Genomic DNA, 23,156 nt, shown 5'->3' with positions numbered 1-23,156 from the left:
AGCATAATTAATACTGACGACACGAAAGATATATTCAAATAATTTGATATGTACGAACGTGAAACATTTCCATTGGTTGTGTACAGTGGTGGCTACCTTTGAAATAGACATTGTTTCAACAGGCGATGGACGAGGACCCTAACATGCTAGTGGACCCTACCAGTGAGGCGTTCCAAACGATGACGCTGGTGCCTTCGGAGTCAGCCGTCGGCGAGGTCAGCTATGTGCTGGTAGTGCAAGAGGAGAGTAAGCCGATCGTCAACCTCGATATCAAAATGGACCAGGTCAGTAAAAGTACACGGTGGATGGTCAAGGGCCCTTGGAAACAACATTGGATATAGGAGTTAGTTGAATTCAATTTAACAATCACTGTTGTAGCCGAAACTTTCGTTTGAACTTAGCTGCGTCGTGTTGAAATCGATTTTATTTTTAAAAAATAACGGCTGTATCGTTTAACATCAATATAGAAGGTAAATCGTAATGTTATTATTTCCAAATTCAATGAGTGTTTTTTGGATGAATTTATCTAACTCCGATATTTAGGTGATTGCCTTTCTAGTTAAATTACCAGCCCGATTGCTAGGCAGGAGTGCGCAAGGCAAAACTCCTACCTAAGGGACGTTAGTTTCAATGTTTTTTTCTTTATGTTGTTTTTATTCCAGTTATATTTCGTTGAATTCTATTGTTTTCTATTCTTGTCTGTTGTTACTCGGCACGAGTCCAGGTGTTTTATCGCTAATGATGTTTTCTTTCTGAGAAATATCGTCTTAATGACAAAGAAAATAAATTGCCTTATTTTCACATTCAGTATATTCGTTTTCTTAATTATATCTGTTATATGTGCCGTAGTCAGGATGTCCGTTTCATCCATTCGATTGCGTTCCTCGTGAACTAATCATGAAAAAGTTAATAATTCTTTTCCACGTAATAAATAACAGTGGGTCACCGAGATGTTTTAGTTTTATATATACTATGGCGTCAGTCGCACTCGTCACTATGGGTTACTGTTTTTTTTTATTATTTTTATAAAAATTTGAGTTGATTAATTTCTTACTATTTGTGTGAGATTAAAAATAAATAAGGTCGAACTGGATATACATTTTCTAATGCGACCAGGGATTCAATCTTACGAGTAATGTACAAAATGGAAACATAAGTAACCATATAATAATATCAGCCATGTATTATATACAGTCCCACTGCTGGGCACGAATCTCCACTACTGAGAGGGATTAGGCCTTAGTCCACCACGCTGGCTTAGTGCGGATTGGCAGACTTCACATACCCTTAGAATTAATAATTATCAGTTACCATGGTTATGACTATCTTCAACTGTGTGGGTTACATTCACTCAATGTTTTGTACAAAAAGGGAAATAAACAGAGTATTTCGCTTACCATATTTCATTTGGAAATGTTATTTAATTAACTATAATGTTTTTATGTTTGATAGATACCATTTAACCGAGAAATGCTCAATGAAAAACATTGTAGATGCATGTCTGCATGTATATGTTTAACTCCTATCTGTATCGTATTTCTAGTCCTACTCATTCGTTATTTATCAATCATCACAGTAGCTAAGTTAGATTATATCGTCCGTTGCAAAAACAGAATTTTATCGTAAAACAAGCCAATGTGTTCGCACGGAAATAATTTAGGAAATGCGACTGGTATCTATATATTTGTCTATATTTCTGTGATAATTCTATAAACACTCGCGTATATTATGCGGCTCCGAAAAAACAGCATTAAGATCAGAAAGTTTTTAGATTATATAGACCGGACATTGATAAGGTAGTATACAAATTTTGAGCTCATGCGACGCGACGGTTATTCGATCTACCATGACAGAGCAAAGCATGAATGTAAAATACATTTAAATGTACTTGAGCTTTTGTAGAATAGTAATTTGTATTAATGTTATATCTTAAGTTTCTCAACATTTGGGTATTTTCTATTAACGATGTTTTACAACGACGCGTACATGTACTATATCAACTCTGATAGCATTAACATAAACCTAATTGGTTTCTGAATGTTATCAACTAATAAAATACCATTGTAACTTTATTAACTATGTCAAATTAATAAAAAAAAGGTAAAACAACGATGTATGAGTTATGTATATAGTATTTCTAAGATTTTATTAAAACTTACACCTCAACTAATATTTTAAAAAATCTATCAAAAATAAAACCGATTAATAAAATATGAAAGCTAAAAATAAATATACCGGTCGCACAACCGGCGTGAGGACTTTATGTTTTGTTCTGACAATTGTACTCGAGAGTTTATTACTTCCTTTATTTATCATACCCAAAGTCACATTAATTTGTACCAAATTTTTCTTCTTAGATTTAAATCATGTCAAAATAACGGCTCAATGGAGAGATATTCAAAGCCATAAGATAAAATCGAATGAAGTATTTGCACAGGAACCATTCGTGCCAACAGTACTACAATTCCTAATTGATTCATTGTCGGACCTCTTATAAGTCAAGTCAATCCTAATTCGTTGAATAGATCCTAAAACATTTGGTCTAGTCTAAGTGCTACGAAATTCTGAAAACAGATAATCTTTACAAGATGTTCAGAGGTGTTGAGACATGATTGCATTTTAATAGTAAATAGAAATCAATAATTCCATCCGAGAACTGTGTTGCTAGACATTCCACGAATTTCCTCAATACTTATTTAGTCTTTTGGTGAATTTCAGATGATATATTTTACTGTCAATGTTATTTAAATAGATTAAGTCTTATTATTAAGATGATTACTAACAGAAGAGTTTCTATTTTAATATATTTCCACAGTAAATACTGTTTTTTTGTAATTTTACAAAATTAAAAAGGAAAGTGGTATTTGTACTGTAATGAATTTGCATTTTCAAATCTGCATAATGTTTTATTATTTACATATTGTCAATTGACTGCTACCAGCAAACATCAGAAAGTGATCTTAATGCTGTTTTATTTTTTAATACAAAATTAATAAAGTTTGTGTTTTCAAATATCCATATTGCGTGGTAAAACGAGGAGCCAATATTTTACAAATTGCTTTATGTTCCATGCACCCATCGAGCGCTTTTGAAATTTATCAATCCTATAAAGGTATTTTAGTGGTTTGTGCATGAATAGACAAGATTTCTTATGAAATATACGCGCGAATAGACGCCGCACTGTGAGACGACTCCATTGTAACAGTGTGACTTCAATTAGCAAGAGTACCGTATAACTGTAAGTGATACCTCAAAAGCAAGCTCCGTTTTGTATGAATGATAATTGTCAGGTATTAAATCGGAATAGAAAACAGTTAGTTCTAATTTCCTCTTAACAAGTGAGTGCATCTGCAATAATATTGTAATTAATGTGAGGGTGTCGAAGTGATGACATAATCGGTAATAAGTTAAACGAAACTACAATAGGTATGTTATAACATAACCGTTAATTTTACTAATTGCACAATGTGTCCTAAGTAATTAAATTATTAAAATAAAACTTATGTTAGTAATTGAAACGTCTGCTTTTCGTAACAATAATAAAGATACATTTGAAGGAGGTACTTGGTAACATTGCTGTCTTTGTATGAAGACGTTTCCCTGTGCGACGAAAATGAGATAAGGACCCTCCTTTGACTAGACTACATCCGCGCACCACTTTAGCTACGGCGCAGACGAATAAAATAAAAAGAGATTTCCCATGGTAAATTGGAATGCAATAACTGCGCGCGTGTCTCCTGTAGTTTTGAATCGCATCGCTCGCCCGGATCCCTAGACAGGTCAAATATTTGCCGCTTCATGCACAAACGTTGGCATGTAAAATTCAACCTCTTCAAATAGTTCACTGCGAAAAATGTTTTATGGGAGTTTATACATATACGATGAGTGCCAGATTGTGTATTCTTTTTTTAATACGTCTGTCTGCGTCGGAACATTCCCTCGATGTGTATATATTTTGGATTTAGTTATGGAATATTGGCTGTTTGTATGCAACTTCCTCTCGAATGTAGCATTTGCGAATCCGAAATACAGGCCTTTATTGAATACTAGCTGTTGTGTCCACCCTTGAGCATGCAGTAAGTATTGACGTGGCGATGATATTGACACGTGCGTATTGTCAGGCGACCGGACTCGTAGTTTGTATTGTACCGTAGTTTTGTTTGTCTATGAGTTAGTTACCGTATATACGTAAGTTAGAGCCCGAAAGTTTGCGAAGGGCGGGAACGCGTTGGACAAGATAGCTGACAACAACTGGAAAGGAAACGGACGAGTGGATCCCAAACAGGAGCTCGCTGAAGCAATCTTCCATCTGCAAGATATAAAGAAAGATAAGGACGTAAGTGTTAGTGATCCCTCGTCATCCGCGCTACTTTGTTTTACAAACTTATACAAACCGCGTTTAATGTACGTACGAACAAATCTCTTTATTGAGCAATCGTTGCTCAATATTGTATATTGCTCAAGGCTCATTAAAAATGCTGGTTTGAGTAGTTGGGTAGATGTAACCGAAATTCATTTCTTTTCTTAGTGGAAGCAGTTAGTTGCCTAGGATAGGTAGTGTTTATAGTCGTGTCATCAGCTATAAACGCGGATAATAAGGGATGAGCTGTTGAGATTTACATTTACGAGAGACTTTTCCAAAGCATCCGGTCGTTTATTGACATTGATTTTCTGTGAGTACCTATTTTTATTAAGAAATATTTTCCAAAAAATATCCGATATAATATGCAGCTGTTCTTATCGAAATTTGTGTGCTAATAAACAACCGGATACTTGAGCCTGTGTCGTGGTAGATGAATTCTATGACAAGTGACATAACCGCTGGGTGTGCTCCAGGACGCTGATAAGGGCAATGACGACGTGTACAACTTTGAGGACGAGGAGGCGCCCGCCGAGGAGGAGGAGGACGAGGACGATACGGAGGGCAAGATCAAGCTGCCCTCCGTCAGCAACAAGAGGCTCAAGTCGATGCGCCCGCTCTTCCCATGCAACTTCTGCACATACACCAGCCATAGACGGTCAGTTAACCGACATTTTTTTAATGAAGAATATATAACTGTATAGAATGCAATATTTCACACCATTATCTATACGCTTATATATAAAGTAAGAGAATCAAAAAGTGATACTCAAGTTTTTTTAACAATACATGAATAAAACCAGGAAGGGTAATAGTTATAAGAATACTTCATTTGCCCCTTTTCGGATATATGAAGTCCTCCAGATTTATTTTTATTGCTAGTAGCATCAGATTGTTACAACTAATTCTTGATAACTATATAAATATACCTTGTTGCAGCTACCTACTCCTGCGCCACATGAAATCCCACTCGGAGGACCGTCCGCACAAGTGCAATGTGTGCGAGCGCGGATTCAAGACCATCGCCTCGCTGCAGAACCACTTGAACATGCACAACGGGGTCAAACCGCACGTGTGCAAGTACTGCAACAGTCCATTCACCACTTCCGGTGTGTATGCTTCTCTGATGAGGAATCACTTGCCTTTGTGATGAATACGTCACAGGTTCTGTAACAAAAAACATGTTACAACACCTGAAGTTTTCATAACAAAATACTCAGTGGTACCCACTGCGCCACCTTCAATGATATTCGCATTCATAATATTAGTAAGAACTTAGATATGTCCCCAATAACACGCTTCGTATAATTGATACATGGGGTGTAACTTAAAGCGTAAACTTTCGTTTCAATGTCATGCCTTCCGACGCCTGATGAGGAGAAAAGCTGAGGTCTTAACTTCTGAGGAATTAATTTCTTATTATGATGATATGATAAATGACCATTAATTCACAAAATGTTGAAGATAGACAATGAGGATTGACTGTCAACTTGCAATGTATTTCGTAATACGTAACAACTCTATGAATTAGCGCTACATCAATTATTTGGATCCATAAAGCACTCGTCCTGTTCTCCCCTCAATTCCTGTTCACTCCCTGCTGAGTCGTGCACACGTTCCAGGTGAACTAGTGCGCCACGTGCGCTACAAGCATACGCACGAGAAGCCGCACAAGTGCACCGAGTGCGACTACGCGTCCGTCGAGCTGTCGAAGCTGCGACGTCACGTGCGTTGCCACACCGGCGAGAGGCCGTACCAGGTGAGATGAGAATAATGGGATTAAAAATAAAACTTTTGGCTAACATAATGAAAAAGTTTGAATCCACAATGTTTTGTTTTCGCTATGGCTTTGTTACATTATGGAACAATGATTAATGTTTTTGCAAAGGAGACGAAATATAATATACTGTCTTGAGAAATCGGACTGTAGGTTGATGCTTTCATTTTATGTAAACAAAAGCTACAATGATACAATACGAATACTCTTTTTTGGTTACCGTGATTACTGGTGGTAGATCTCTCATATATGAGAGTCCGCCTGGGTAAGGCCTGTTTCATTCATAGAAACTGCATAATATACGAAGTTTGTTGATGTCTTATACGTGCCAGCTTTTGACAATCTATCTATAAGTATTAATATTTATGTCACTTGGTCGTTTGTTGTTAGTGTCCGCACTGCACGTACGCGTCGCCGGACACGTTCAAGCTGAAGCGGCACCTGCGCACGCACACCGGCGAGAAGCCGTACAAGTGCGAACACTGCAACATGTGTTTCACGCAGTCCAACTCGCTGAAAGCGCACAAGCTCATACACAATGGTATGTACTATAAGCGGTGGATTGCAATATAACCGTCACATTTATTTATTTATTTTCTAAGGCAATCCAGGCTGACCGAAACGCGTTATAGCCTTCTTTGGCGCATATGTAATGACCCCGTGGACATCATGTTTTCAGCCAATCAAGGCCAAATATTATGTACAGCCGAATGTAATCACTCTTGGAATTCCTGGGACTGTAATATGTGCCCAAAGGCTATAGGCTCACCCAATATCACAGCATGCGGCAGATGTAACACCGAAGTGCCATGAACACGCCCGATGTTGTTTGCAGTGAGTGCCCGTAAAGAGTATCACCACCTTAAACTGGAATACAAAGTTCAGCATGAGAAGGAACTGCGCTCATTATCCAGATCCTTGATACGTTTTTTTAAAACCTTTGTAAATCTATGACAGTATCGAAGAAGCCAGTGTACGCGTGCGAGCTTTGCCCGGCGAAGTGCGGCCGCAAGACCGACTTGCGCATCCACGTGCAGAAGCTGCACACGTCCGACAAGCCGCTCAAGTGCAAGCGGTGCGGCAAGTCGTTCCCGGATAGATATTCGTGCAAGGTGCACAACAAGGTGAGACCAACAGTTTCCCGCCATAATCTTAGTGTGTGGATTTTGACTCCGATAATTTGCTGCATCAAACCAAATAATTAATGATGAATTATATTCATAATACATTGTCTGTGTATATTCACACTCTGGAGATCTTGCTTACTGCGTAATGAAACAGCAATTTTTTTTATGTAAAATCATGGGAAATCCTTACTAAGTCAAGCACATTCATCCTGATGCAAAATTTTAACTTAACCACTTCAACATTGTATCATCACTATGTATTACTACGAAGCCTAAGTTATTCATTTATTTTCTATATTTACAGACGCACGAGGGCGAGAAATGCTTCAAATGCGAGCTGTGCCCGTACGCGTCGACCACGCTGCGTCACCTCAAGTCGCACATGCTAAAACATACCGACGAGAAGCCGTTCGGGTGTGATCATTGTGACCAGTCGTTCAGGTAAACCGAATATGCTAAATACTATATGGTATCAAGCTGTAAAAGACTCTGGTATTTATTGGGTTGATTGTTAGAGAATACATGTACAATGAGGTCTGCTTACATAATAATGGAGAAATAGTTAGTACAATGTCATTGATCAAACATAAGTTACAGTTGTTAATGATGTGCGTTCGAATCTCAAATCAAACTAATAAAACCTTGCGAGTTTTCGACACAGATTTTGTTTGGGTAGAAATGACTTCCATAGCAAAATCCGTTCTACAGTAAAGCGAGTTATAAATGACGACTCGATGTATTTTTTTAAATAAATGTTTAATAAAAATATTACATAGATGTCTGTAGTCTAACTTAAAAATAGGTCCATTAGATAAGATAAGATAGTAAGTGAGACAACTGTACTGATCGAAAGCTGCCACACACACTGATGTAACAAACGCGACCAATCGATTGATATTAAACAGCCAGCATACGCCCTTCCAGGCAGAAACAATTGCTCCGGCGCCACCAGAACCTGTACCACAATCCGGACTACGTGCCAAAGCCGCCGAAGGAGAAGACTCACACGTGCCACGAGTGCAAGCGCACTTTCGCACACAAGGGTAACCTGATCCGGCATTTGGCCGTGCACGACCCCGACTCGGGACATCAAGAGAGAGCGCTCGCGCTTAAGCTCGGACGCGAGAGGAAGATCAAGTTCCTGGACAGTGATATGGTAAAGGTATGTTGGACTTTAAATATATAAGGTTCAATTTAGCAAGACAACTTCTAGAATTCTGTACCTCAGCAAGCTTACTGAAGTTTGCAGAACATAAGCAAGTTGCATGTGTATAGAGGTATAGAAATATTGCCATTATGTAAACGAATCTACAACTTCCTGCTTAATGTATTACTGCCAGAACTTCCTAGTTTAAACTTAGCCTGTGGCGGGATGGAATGAATGATAAAGGTGGCATTAGTTTTGTGGTGTATAAAGTAGCCTATATATTAATCATGCGCAATATATATAGTCTGTGTGGGCCAAGTTACACCACGCTCTGTTCAGTGGTTTCTGTGTTTAATACAAAGTTATATTCAGAAACTAGCGCTATTGAAATGTTAGTAGTTTACGGGCTATTGTGTATTGAAAACAAAATGTTAATAAAACATATTATCTTCACTACAAATAAATATTTTATTCTGATAAGCTAGTATCATACGGATTACAATCTTCTTAGTTTGAAGTTCTTTATATTATTGCTTCTATTGATGATAATAAATCATTGTCATATTCTTATAAATCTTTATGAATCATGTGGCATTTGCAAATGCATAAGCGAATGTTTTTCACAGTGTTGCTAATCATTGAAAGAATAAGGCTGATGAGTTGGCTCTTTTATAATCAATGCATTTGCGATTTGTATCGAAAACGGACTGGTTATTGGTCATTTTGAAACTAACATCCCATCAGATGGTAAATGGCATAGATAAGGTTAAAGAAATTTCTTTCAAAGTGAACATTTATTGGGTAATACTGTTGCCTTGAGTAAGCTTTAATAATTTTGGTTTAATTATGCTGTCAGAATGTACACTTTAGATATTTTTTTATTGGGTTCGACAAATTTAGCCCACTGTACCAGATGATAGGCAAAATGGGGTCCAGAGAGAAATCGACTGAGTAGATATGATTACCCCCACCAGTCAAAACATTTATGCTGGCCTGTTTGAATCCGCTTATACACAGGCTAATACCGGAACGCGACACACTTTCGTGGGCCAGTATGGCGCGTTTTAACACCTTGTGTGGTAGTCGCCATCTGTATAAATGCAAAATATATCATAACACAAGCAAGATATATGCAATATAAGATTATTACATCTTTCTATGTTATTTTATTGTCACTATTTTACAAAATTTTGGCAGATTTTAGCCTGCGCGAATTATAAATGTAAAGCTTGGTAGCATCACCGAACTGTTTAGCTTCATATTTTATTTTTGTGTTGTTTATAATTTGAACAATTGTTAAAATATTAGTGCTTGCATATATAACGTTGTTTTTTGAGATCTCTACCTAAAAGATACTCTAATTAAGCCATGCCATGATTATAAGGCAATCATTGTTAAAGATTTGCTAAGTTTAAATAGAACTTATGAAATAAGATGGGCAAGTCATTAAGCTGATGGTAATCATAACACTAGCCTATATATGGGTAACAAATCTATCTACAACTAATTGTAATGTATTGTAGGGTAATGCGAGGTACGAAAACACTTTTAAGAGTTTAAAGGCTAGCAAATTAAAAATCTTCAGACATATAAGCTAATAGCATCACTCTGAGTATTGATATTTCTTTAACTAATTCCTATTTACAAGGTAGTTTTAGTGTTATAATAAAATATGTATAACATTCACAAAAGCTAATATTAAGTTTATGTTAAGCCAAGCGAAACTCTCTGTGCTTCAGTATAATCTAAAAGCAAATAGCGATTGTTGTATTAGCAAGTTAAAACAAGCGATAGAAAGGACCGCCCACAAATTTCAATGAAACTATCCCAATCGCTATTGACTATCCATCACGAATATAGAACAACTATAATAATTTGTTTTATTACATATATACAAATTACTTATTTGGTTTGTTATCGGCATCGCTTCGTATATTAAGAATGGGATCGTTTATTGAAAATGGTTGTGTTAATATTACAAAAATACTGAAAATAATCACGTGTTATATTTACTAAACTAAAGCACTTTTACCCCTGATTTAAATACTAACCAAATACAGACGAATAATCACGAAGTTCGTTACATATTTCATAATCATATTCGTGCCTGAATAATTATTAAAAAATATTAGCCAATAGTTTAAAAGAGTCATTAAAATCAACTACACGTGTTATAACAGGACTCACATTACCGCATGGAGCGCGACCAGAATACCGACCTGATGAAGCTCGGACTTGGCGCGAACCACCTGAAGCGCGGCGAGCTGGTCACTGTGGCTGACAGCGACGGCCAGCAGTACGTGGTGCTCGAGGTGATCCAGCTGGAGGACGGCACCGAACAGCAGGTGGCCGTCATGCCGCCGGACTTCCTCGACGAGGACGACGAAGAGGAGGAACAAGGTAGCCACCCCATACTGTAACTCGAGAGAACATTGACAACAAATTTGGAAATTTATATGTAGCTAGGTGTTTCTCGCTGCTTTGCGCGCGTGATAAGGTTTTCTCGCCACAAAAGTCCTTAAATCACATCCACATCAATCACATTATGCCATCGATTTAAAGAATCAGACTATTTTAATTTCTTTATGGAAGCAAATTTTCGGAGGTAAAAAGTAGCCCATGTGTTAATCGAGGATATTATCTATGTTCATGCCGCGTTTCATCTACATCCGTTTCAAGTTTCTTCTAACAAACTTTCAAGCTTTCTCACAAACTTTCGCAATGATAGTAGGAATCAGAACTAAGATCGTTTAACAGCAATTAGGCCTAATTTATTGTGGTACATATTTTCTATCGTGTTTATTGAAGTCATGAGTGAGTTGTAAATGTGCGGTCCTCTTGTAAAGCCCACAAAGTCTTTAATTTGCAAAGTACATGATAATGTTCTATTTTCAATACACTACAGTTAGGAATACAAGGGGTGCATATCGCTCTCAATGCTAGGAATCGCGAACCTTTATTGGTAAACCTTCCATATTGTATGAAAAATATATTTCTGTGCATATTACCTCCACCCAGGGAAATTTACTGCTGATTATATTGAGGTCCCAACTATTGTAAATTTCATGTGATTAAACATAATTTTTCACTATTTATGTTTATGCCAAATATAATTATTATCACGCCCGAATTATTTTGTCGTGTGCCGTTGGTTCCCCGTCCGTGCTCTGTGTTATGTTACATGTCGGTAAATAGCATTTCTCACAAGGATTTTTCTGCATTCAGAAGAGGAGGAGGAAGAGGAAGAAGAGGTGAGCAAGGAAGAGGAGTTAGCGAAGGTGCTCCAGGAGCAGGCGTCGCAGAAAGCGCACGAGCGCAGCATCAAGCTCGAGAAGGATGTGGACTCGTGTTTCGGATTTGATGTAAGTGATTCGATGTAATTAGGACAACAATATTAAGTAATTTAATGTATAATGAAAGTGAAGTTGTGTTTGAATTGGAACTTCCAGTAATCTTAAAAATTATAATCGACATAAATGTGCCGACTGTCAAAGAATGTTTTGCTTGGCTTCAGTTCACTTGACTCCAGGTTCAGTGAAGTCACTGTCGAGCGCTCATTAAAAATATGTGCATCTCTGTAAACCCTTTTCCTATTTATAAACTTATAAAGTTAAATTAATATTCCAGGAGGAGGAAGAGGAAGGAGAAGTGGAAGAAGACAGCTTCACCGATAAGATGGTACTGCGCCTGGTTTAAACGCTCGGCGAAGTCTCGCACTGGGACACGCACCGCGGCCGCAACTGCGCGGCTCGCGACGCCGCCACGGCGATGTCATGTGAACTATTTGTGTACAATAGACTCTTCACAAGTCTACGTTGCTTCAACAATGGTTACGTGCTTTGTGTAAGATTGTATTATAACTGGCATCTAAATGCCAATGCATGATGCGTTCTCTCGTCTGTAGATCTCATTCGTCGGCCCGTGAAGCCGCCCGATCACCGCACGTGTTATTTTAATGTATTGAATGTAGACAGATTCGTTTACGCTCTTTTCAGTAGTATATTATAGTTGTACTGAGAAGACGTATACTGTAACAAAATATGGTTTAGTGGCTGTTGGTTTTGTTCCACATGTATGGAACTCCTCACCCTCGTCAATAGTGGATTATTAAAATGCAAGGATCATTTGACACCGTCAGCAAAACAAATGTTTGCTCTGATCCAAAACTGCTATATTTATAGTTAGTGTTGTTATTAAAATAATACGCGTAATATTTGAGTTGAATTTGCTTTTCTTCAATATTGATTTTGAGTTGCTCGAGTTGATAGATTCGTCAGTAGATTATGATGGTATGATTGCATGCAATACTCACAGTCAAAGCTATGAATATAGCAAAAGGTCTGAACAGCTATCATCAGCAAATGCACCAATTTCATAATCCAACTAGTTGCATTGGGAAAATTAAGTATTTATTGCATTGGAATATGTTTAATTTTTATCATTCATGCTGTTCAAAAGACCATGCTGTAGATATAGTTGGTGCAACTATTAGTTCGAGGGTAACCGGCAAGTGATCTTAATGTTGTACATTGGTGTTGTGGCGTCTCGCCGCGTTTTACGGCGCAGAGCATTATATTATCATCATGTATATTGTACAATGTTATAATTAAACCAAAATTCATTATTTACACCGCGCGCAAGAACGGCCTAAGTGACAAATTATTCAAAATCTATAAGAAAAATAGAATTTTATACCTTGAATAAATGTAACTCATGTTAATAATAAACCAATGTACAAAATATAAACTTATAACAAAATAAGATAATTTCATTAATGCGTCACCTGGGCCGCTGTTGTTCTCTCGGCGACGTTATGTTTGATTTGCTTATTGCGTTGAATTATCATCATTTGATTGTTTTTCTTAAATATAACTTTATGTATGTGTAAATAAATTTATAATAATATGGACAAGAATTATTTTGTTTTCTTTTTTCTTGAATTGTACATTTTTTAAAAAAAATATTATACAACTTCCAATTATTGCTATCTGTGTACAATAAATAAAAATATCAATTTGATTAATACACATATACAATTAATAAAAGTAATCTAATATGGCGTTAGTCTCGACTCTTACCATAGGACTCAAATAAGTTACATGAACTGGTTTGCGCTAGTTGCGCCTCTGCCTACTTCTTCGGGAATAAAGGCATGAGCTTATGTATATTCATGTAATTATTAGATGGAACAGGTCTTAAATACTAGTCCGTTCTGATAAGTAATTTGGTATGTATATATCTTGGCGCTTCGACAATCTTGATCGAATTTTATGTATACTCGTGAGGTTTAGTAATAATATTGTTTAATATATAAAAATATAGTAGATACCCGTTTTTATCTGGCTCTTCATTATTTTACAGAAATTGTATTATTGTCGAAGCGCCAATCCATTTGCGCGCATACATGATTTCATTCGCGGCACACAACGCATTTTATGTGATTATGTACTTTAAGTAACAGTGTTGAAGTAACATATTGTCTTTAGTTATCTACTTAAATAATATGTACTGCGCATATGTTGAGTCGTTGCGTTTGAGAGACCACACCATAAGTTAGGCACAAATAATTTCCGTTCTCGTCCATATTGTTTTGTAAATTATTTTCTCTAATATTTGTTAGTGTTAAGACAAACGTAATATATCTAGACTATAGTTCTTAATTAGATGTAACTGTAGTTATAATACTTACTGACCACCTCTCGGCCTGGTTAAGTTTGGTTTGACCGACTTAGAATCAAAGGAACATTTTTTACACTAGTCAGTGACCGCGCACCGGTTGCATGGGGTTGCTATGTTAATCCTCCAGATTACTCCCACATTTATGGCCTGGATATGATGTTTCCGTTAGTATAATCAAAATTTTGGACAAATATTTGTTTAATATTTATTATCCAGAATCCGTGACTGATGATAGTTGGGTGATGTTTAACCAACTTGTAACCAGCCAAAACTTTCCATCTGATATGACTGTCTTTTAGTGGCTGTATGATGATAATAATAATAGTCATAAGATGGGATTTTTGTATAGAGAAAGTAGTAACATTACTCCACACGATTAGTCAGCACATTAGTTGGATATAAAGCATAATAAACACCTATTGCATACTCTGTCAGGCACATTGTGTGGAGAGACGTTTGAGATATACTGAAATAGTGTGATTTACATGATTCTGATTTATTGTTACAACTTATTTTCAGTTACAAACTTCATAATTTTCCTGTTAATAAACAGCCTTTATCCAAATGTAATAATATTGTAAATATCGATTCAATTGGATATAGAAAACTATTTGTTTAGAATTATGACAGAAACGCACATCCGACCATCGACCAATGTCATCCAAATACTGTGCGGATTTGGTTATGTGTAATATAGATGTACTACTATAAATATTGTACTAGCTAAGATTAGTAGTTCGATTACAAAACGTATCACCCAGCCAACGAGTCGTTGATTGTGGTATCTTGATCTGCAATGTTCGAAATATATTGTCACGGAATAATTAGCGATCATGGTAAAAAAACCGTCTCAATAATTGACAACATTTCATTTTTTCAACATACTCAAATATTTTATGAAACTAGATCTAAAATTATGAGACCCATATTTTAGCTTTTTTCAAAACTCAGATATTTTCATTCATGATTTTCACTTTGAATTTTGTTTTATTCCAAAAACGACGTAAGCACCAAATGACTTCACATATACGGCTCAACCCAGAGTAGAAAAATTAAGAAACGGTATTTTTGTTTTAAGCACGTATACATTTTGAAATGTTGTCAATTGTTCCAGGAACTGATACCAAGTCGTTTGAAATCCCACAAATAAATGGGACGGCAATTAGTTCTTAGCAGATTATTTCTTTACTACTTCACATCTAGGCCAGTTAGAATAAATAAGTTCAAGATGCCACTCAACACAAGCGGCTCATTCGGCTACCGCTGCGACTTAATGTTTGTACTTCAGACTGGTGAGACTAGTGGTCAGGTATCGTTATATCCACATTGATTTTTTTTCGGGTTCGTGTTGCAGTCATTATGCGCATTGTATTGTTTAAATGTGCCCCCGCTAATCATAATTGATAAATATGTAAAATTATTAGAATGAGTAAAAGAAGGGATGCGATGTCATAATGTTCCTACTACTCCAATTATGGATTTGATTCTGAAAGTTAAAGCATGTTGCTTGCTTGAGTGAAATTTAAATATTGTATAAACACTACCCGATAATGATTGTTCTTGTCATCATGAGGAGCATGGGGGACATATCTTAACTTGTTTTCAACATATAATAAACAGCGCTGTCGTAGTATAACTATTAAACTTATATTATCATAATATAATAACTAGGAAATAACCTAGAAATGTGATATAAGTACTATATTTTTCATTTTATGAATTTGACAAAAAAGTGTGTTTCATCAACTTCCTAAAGTCCTATAAGGTCCTTAATCATTAAAATAAAAAAAATAACAGCTGATAGTATCAGCGAATGTAGACGTGACACTCGTATTATCAGACCTATATTTTAGGTAAAGCTGTACCAAATTAAATAATTGATTTCGGCAAATTGAGGCATCGATTCTTTATATATCATGTGAGAATAGACTGTGGTTTGGGCATATTTAAGCATTAGTCTGGTCGTGTATGTCGGGTTTTGCGTAGTTGATTGATTTTTTCACCAATAAATAATCAGCCTTAGTAAACGTTGTATTCGTCCAAGTCCAATTTGTTGTGATTGACCGTATAATTTTTACCACAATTCTGCCAATATTAAGTTGGAAAAGCAGAAGGCACACATGCTATATACAGGGTCATTTTGACATTGCGTTATTAAATGAAACCACATACTATCTACTTGGAAATAACACTTTACAATAAGTTTCTTGAGCTGTAGATGTAAAATAAAAAAGTGTAAGTTTCGAACAAAATAAATAGTTATCAAGTCATTTTTATTTTACGCGCCCGAATGCCACTACTACTACTGTAAAAGAATTCATCGCAGCAGCAACGTCGATACTTTCATTCAGAAATACCCTCCCGCACACGCCATATTCTTTTTAAATGGCAAAATAGTCTTAAAATCAGAAACCTAAAACCAGGATTATTGGTGAAAATATTCGTCGTTAAGGATGATTTTTGGCACAATGTCCGCAAAAGTGAAGACGAGTGTGTGGATTCATTTAGTAACGCAATGTCACAATGATCTTGTATATGTATGAATATTTAAAAAAAATGTATACGCCTATAATAGTTATACAGTGTTTTGTCTTGTTATGTTGAGTGACATTTACCGTCAGAGGAAGCGAGAGAGAACATAGTGTAACTATGACAGACGCATATAGCGTTTATTAGTAAGGCCCTTATAATGTACAGTAGCTGCCATCAGGCCACCTTGAATCACTAGTGTCCCAACCATTCTTATAGCTAGGATCTATGATTAAATTATGGATGTTAATAGTAATTCATTGTATATGGATACCGAGTATGTGAAGGGACGTGCGTAAACTGCCAGCGCTAACATGCTTATATATAAAGCATTTTATAATATATAAAATAAGTAGACTGGACTAAATATTAATTTGTATCTTTAATAAATTAAAAATATATTTTTTGCATGTGAAGCAAGACGATACGTAATGTTCATCGCTGTGATATGGAGGATGTCATAACAGTTCCTATATCGCCATTCTTGTCTCTGAATGTCCAATGATTGCGGTGTAGATCCTCCCCGGAGCAAACTGCTTTGAGCATTTGTCCAATGCATTTACGGCGCAGTTACGGGCGGGAATATGAGAAGATTTACTATTAATTGCTTTATAAACAAAATGTAGGACTTTTTAAAATAATTCCTTATTGAATCGTCAATCTAAGACTGTTGATTGCAAAATATTAATATGATGTGTACAGGAGATGCATGGAATCATCAATAATGGCATGTTCATCATAAAATTAATGAAATAATATACACATTATACAAAAAAATTAAGCTACAAAATAAAGATAACGTTTTGTAGAAACAGAATTTTCTTTTTGTCTATATGTATCATAGATTTCTAATAGGATAGCTTCTAAAAATATGGTAAGCGCGCTGTTTTGATAGGACAGTGTCTTTGGGATTTATTTATTCTCTCGTGGATTATCTCTGCCAATATACTGTAATCACTCCTGAACGAAGATATCTCAATGTAAGCATTTAACTTCTAAATATATAGTCTTACTTATAAAAAAATTCGCAGAGCTACACTTAGTTAAAACACAAATTTACTCGATCAGCTGAAGTCAAAACCATCTTGCCTCTTAGTAGGTTTAAACTTAAACTAGGAACTGGTGATGTTTTTGAAAGCTATTTAAGAAATTCTTAACCTCTTAACACAAAAAAAAGTTTATAAGTAAGACTATAAGTAGTCAATAATGAAATATATGTTGGCGATAAGAATCAGTTTACGCCCGAACCTGTTAAAATGATGGCTAAACTCTTTTGGGAATGGTGGCGGAAACTCGGGCCACTGCCTTATGGTGGTTCTTTAATTTATCCTTCATAAGGCTTTCATATCGTATTCACTACTATTGTGACAATATTAATTTATGTTCAACTTAGACAAAATATTTAAAATAATTCTGGGGGTAGTTTTAGTTGAAGAGCTGACGGATATTTTTGGGAAGGTGTTTTACGTAATGTTTAACATTGTTAAAAGCTTTTACTAGTTATACCTGAATACCATGATGCAAACCTGACTGAAGAATTGCAGGTGTTAAGCTAGCCTTATATTTTAATAATGTTATTTTTTATCAAAGTGTGGAAAGATGAAAACCCTTTGCCAGGTGTTAGCAGTTATATATAAAAAAATGAGCTCTTACCTTTAGTTTTCTGTATGTTATTAAAATTAGGAAACTTGCAAGTACCTGGCGAAGGATGCGACCCGTTTAAATATCGTTCGTTTTCAACTTTCAAATCGTTAAATATTAAATTATAAGATAATCAAATTTCAAAATATGCCAAGAAACATTTTTGCAAAACAAAATACCTATATAAAAGAAAATTAAGGCTCAAACCTGAAACCCTTCAGCCAGGAATGCATTATCGTATTCAGGTATAACTAGTAGAAATTTTGATCAAACACCTTCCCCAAAATGTATCAAATCTACTATTTAGCAGTGCCTCGAGTTCTGTTCATGTTGATTGCTATTGATATTAAATGTATGTTATGTCAGTCATGTATTTTGATTGGTCGATTAAATCAAATCAAATACACTTTTGTTTTGTTACTAAATTTAATACAAAATCGAGTATCCTACATTCTACACTGTAAAGAATAATGCCGGGTGCTAACACAGGTCTGTTTTTTTTGTTTTCGCGGAGAAGTGCCTTTCGACTACCGCCCAGCCTTCTTGAGGTGCGACTGGCGGTAATGTTGGGGTCACCGTGCCTTACGACCCGACGTTGAGCCGCCCGGATTTAATGATGACCTTCGGGCGACAACCGAGCCGAGTCCCTAACATAGGTTATATATAGATACACCGCACGACATACCAACTAAAACTCCGTAGTGGCCCTCTTCGGCGCATTAGGGACGACTGCAGGCTTTCTCTGAGGGAAGTGTCTAAGTCCTTAACTTATCTCGCATACCTAAATAAATAATATAGTATAAAGCTTAGTTTACATTGTTACATGCATACTTTTCGGTCTAAAAGTTCCATAAATATAATATGAATTGCATTTAGATTTTGGCACGGTGCATACACTTTTTTATAACTAGATATGGACTCCTCTTGGACAATCTCGGCGATGACGTGTTGATTGGCGTGCAATTTGTTTGGAAACATATTGTAAGGCATTAGAATAATTTATACTTATATAACAACTGTCACATAGGCTAACACAAGGGAGCTGCTACCAATCAGCCTGTCTGAAACCAAATTTTTCTTTTGTGATCCATTATCTCTGACAATCGCATAGTATCTATTTATTTCTCACGAGGAAAGTGTAATAAGCACTGTCGCTCCATCATATCCTCAGAAGAAGCTACATAATTGTTTTGGGGTGGAACATGGTTTCACTTATTGGGCTCTTATGATAATGCGTAAATGAGTTTGATAACGATAAGTAAGCCAGAGATAGGATTTTTAATTAGGTTTTTCGTTTACAGTCAATGCCCGAGAAGGTATAAGCAGAAGCGCAACTGGCGCACCCACTTTCCGTCATGTATATTCCGTCCCAGGATGCAATAGAAGGCGAGCCTATTGCCATACCGGGCGCAAATTCCAGACTCCATGCTGATACTAGAAGTAGAACTATAAAAAACCTAATATCACTGCCTGACCTGGTGATCGAACCCGAAACCTCAGCATTGCAGTCCTAGTCCTCAGCATTGTAATACTACTACACCGCTGAGGCAGTTTTATATTTTAAAAACATTTAGATATCACTAACACATAGGTAAGTTATTAATCAATAAGTGGAAATAAAAATGATATCATTTTTGTATTTTATTTTATTATATACACATAAGTTACTACATTTATAGTATAAACCATTATATATATTTTTTATTTGATCACAAAATATATATTATGAAATACTTCATACAAGATTGTAGCATTCATACCATTGGTATTCGCGCCTGCATTCTATCACTACGTAAAAGTCCGTTTCTAGGCTAAAATACAGCCCATAGCACCTAGGGATCATGTATGCAGCTTCCTTACAACCTATACCTATTATCTATACCTTTTAGAAACGGATCAGTAGTATAACCCAAAAATTACCAACATACACCCAGAAACACGAATATTATTACTATGAGTACCATAAAAACCTTAAATATCTACTGAAATTTCAAATTTAATTTGATCATGGTCATGGATCTAGATTTTTTAAAATTCTGATTTATAAACAGGTGTTTTAATTCCACAAAATTACAACTGAAGTTATAATTAGTTATGCTTAACTCATTTGGTGGACATGGAGGGACATGAGGTTCCACTATTTGATACTTATTTGTTCTGGATGTACCTAGTTTGAACAATCACGATTAATAAAAGAATCTAAATACAAATGTATAGAGACATTGAGTATCCAGGGGGACAGGAGAGTATTTACAAGGTACACTCATGAACAGTCATAATAAACTACAAATACAACCTACTGAGAATAAAAGTGGTTACATAAAACATTTAAATGCAGTTTTAACACCTAACAGTAGATAAACTAATTAATAATTATTAAATATTTATTTCAAGAATAAATTTGTTGACTAAGATTACAAAATCAGCCCTCAAAATAGTTTTGAAATCATATAGAATTAAAATCTTTAAAATCTTTAAATCTCCTCTTATTTTTTGAATGTTATACGAAGAGAAAAGTTTTTACAACCAAAATAATAAATAATTATTAACATTGACTTTTATTCTGAGCTGTATTTATCATATTTTCTTTACTATATGTAGCTTAAGTTTTATGATCCTATACTATGATTTTACAAGAATTCTCTTAAAGAAAATGATAATTATTTATTGAGCCAAACTCCTATAATAATATAAATATTAATGTCAAAAAGCTGTGTATAGCAAGTACAATATTAGTTGATAAATCACATCACAAATCACCGTCACCCTAATTTTAAATGGGAAAGAAAGTCTTTATAAAGTACATAAATATTACAATTAGGCCCTTACTAATTAATGCTAAACCTGTCTCTCTGAGTTAAACAATAGTTTGATTAATTTCTGATGCTAAATGATACTAATCACATTAAGACTAAACACTGCAAGATTATTCTAGACAATATACTGTATATAATGTTTATTAGTTAGGACAGTTTTTTGTAAATTATAAATTCTACATAATTTAACAAACTATTACAAAACATAATAAGGAAAATGTCTTTGTTTGTTGCATAGTTCAATTATCAAACTAATTATAAAAAATATGCTGAAAATCATACAGTCTTTTTAATATAATTTAGTTCCAGTTTGGAACTTGTCCTAGTGACGAGAGCCCCCACCGCCCTTAGAAGTGCGACTCTTAGTTCCCTGTCATCCCATAACAAGATCCATAATGTCCACATAGTTGGGGTTGCCTTTTGTGGGCTTCCTCAATTTCTCTTTATAGAGATCGCATGGTGACTTGGTTTTGAAATCAAACCTTTTGATATTGTGTGGGACCTTCTCCCTCAGATATGGTTCTGCAACTCGCCTATATCTGGACGTCAACACCAGTGCAAATGCTGAGCCTTTAGCTTGTGGTATATTTTCAAATAATATGTAAGACATGTCAGTCTTGCATGGCAATACTTCTGGTAGTGTCTCCTCTAATGATGGTTTCTTGGATGTTTGTGATGAACACTCAAAGTCTTTGGTGTTTTCCTCCAGTAGAGACATGAGAGAGCTGCTGCTGCTCAAGCTCGGCTCCACGGGCGGCGGTTTCTCGAACGGCGTCTGCAGAGCCGCCATCAAGTCAATCAATTCATCTTCATCCTCGTTTAGTTTTAACTTCTTCATCTCCTCCTCTAGCTTGTACTTTTCTTCTTGTTTCTTCTTCTCTTTGGCTATGAGCATGTTGGAGATCTGTCCCGCAAGGACATCGTTGATTTCACTGCTGGATATGCCGAAGTCTGGCAACGGCAGTCTCTGGTTCGGTCGAGCGATGGGCGTGCCAGATGCGCCACTCTGCATTCCGTTCATGGAGGGTATCTGCACCGCGCGGTGTATCCTTTCGTCGATGTCGTTCACCTTGGTCTCTGTGATGCTGGTCTTGGATAGGTGACTCTCCACCAGCGCCATGAGCGATGAAAATGAATCCGAATCCGACATTGTAACGTCAATACTCACTGTAACTGCGATGAAATTCACATTACACGGCACCAAGGTATTCTTGTGCAATACAATTTATGTGTCTCCAATTCTTTGTTTACGAAACATCGCAGGTTTTCCCGACTATAGAGATAACATGGCGTACGCAGTAATTAGCGCCAGATCGATAGCGAAGCCCTTAATCCTCTTGAAGTAGAAAAAATGTATTCAAAATTATTCTGAACTTAATTTAGATTAACACGGAAGTAAATAGAATTAGAAAAGTAAAAATTATAATTTGGATTTTGGAATTGACAAATAGATTTTTTTTGATGTCGTAACAATGTTATTCCTTGATATTGTTTATTATTAGTGGTGGACGTTCAACGCTTATACGATGTATTAATCGAATCACTCGATTGCCAACATATTTTGAAATGTCTCGGTTAATACAAATTATGATATGTTATGGTATGTATGTACTTGTATCATCATAAATTTATTATCTCTAATTTTTGTTTACAGGTTCCTGGTACAAGTTGGCTCTAACATGAAAGTGTATCTGAATTGGTTTAAAAATCCATTGTAACTTTTTCAATGCCACCGAAAGCAGTCGGTCTAATAAACGACCGAATGGTAAGTGATCACTGTCGCCCATGGACGGCACAGGCAAGCTGTTGCCTATCTTAAAAAGCTTAAATAAAATCAATTGTAATATCTACCTAGTATGTTAATTATATATAAAAGAATATATAATTCGAATAAATACAGGACTGGTCGGCCCGATCATAGGGCGAGACAAGGATCAGGGAGCGTGCTCTGACCCTTCGTGATGAAGGCTTCTAGGTGCTCGCACTGCCTTTAAACGTGGTAGTATAGCTATAGCCATAAGTTAAATATAACTCTATATTAGTATGTTCTGCTATAAACGCTCAGTACATGTTTTATGGC

The 23,156-nt window shown here is 36.0% G+C and overlaps 2 protein-coding genes across 14 annotated transcripts in view; one reads left to right on the top strand and one right to left on the bottom strand.

Moving 5' to 3' along the window:
• LOC115447449 (transcriptional repressor CTCF) overlaps positions 1-18,666 on the top strand; it is a 37,323-nt gene extending 18,657 nt beyond the window's left edge. For 8 of the 13 annotated variants that reach the window (XM_030174495.2, XM_037444142.1, XM_030174491.2 and 5 more), the window contains 11 exons: positions 108-284; positions 4,837-5,018; positions 5,300-5,469; positions 5,983-6,119; positions 6,528-6,678; positions 7,095-7,261; positions 7,569-7,705; positions 8,189-8,426; positions 10,592-10,811; positions 11,637-11,773; positions 12,039-18,666. In XM_030174495.2, the coding sequence (XP_030030355.1) occupies positions 108-284; positions 4,837-5,018; positions 5,300-5,469; positions 5,983-6,119; positions 6,528-6,678; positions 7,095-7,261; positions 7,569-7,705; positions 8,189-8,426; positions 10,592-10,811; positions 11,637-11,773; positions 12,039-12,107 (1,785 nt within the window). In that variant the 3' untranslated portion in view covers positions 12,108-18,666. The remainder of the gene's footprint in view (positions 1-107; positions 285-4,836; positions 5,019-5,299; positions 5,470-5,982; positions 6,120-6,527; positions 6,679-7,094; positions 7,262-7,568; positions 7,706-8,188; positions 8,427-10,591; positions 10,812-11,636; positions 11,774-12,038) is intronic. The other 5 variants (XM_037444144.1, XM_030174498.2, XM_037444145.1 and 2 more) reach the window with 1 other exon arrangement.
• Positions 18,667-20,799: 2,133 nt separating this feature from the next.
• LOC115447440 lies at positions 20,800-22,590 on the bottom strand. The gene has a single exon (XM_030174481.2). It carries the CDS (start codon positions 22,224-22,226, stop codon positions 21,450-21,452), a length of 777 nt encoding a protein of 258 aa, XP_030030341.1. The 5' UTR covers positions 22,227-22,590; the 3' UTR covers positions 20,800-21,449.
• Positions 22,591-23,156: the final 566 nt, after the last annotated feature.

This window comes from Manduca sexta, chromosome 27 (genome assembly GCF_014839805.1).
Source record: "Manduca sexta isolate Smith_Timp_Sample1 chromosome 27, JHU_Msex_v1.0, whole genome shotgun sequence".
Classification (NCBI taxonomy): Eukaryota; Metazoa; Arthropoda; class Insecta; order Lepidoptera; family Sphingidae; genus Manduca; species Manduca sexta.
Note: the sequence above shows the minus strand (reverse complement) of the source record. Positions and strands in the feature narration are given on the sequence as shown.

Excerpts from the sequence above, each read along its gene's own strand:
- LOC115447440 (XM_030174481.2), bottom strand. The coding sequence starts at position 22,226 with ATGTCGGATTCGGATTCATTTTCATCGCTCATGGCGCTGGTGGAGAGT.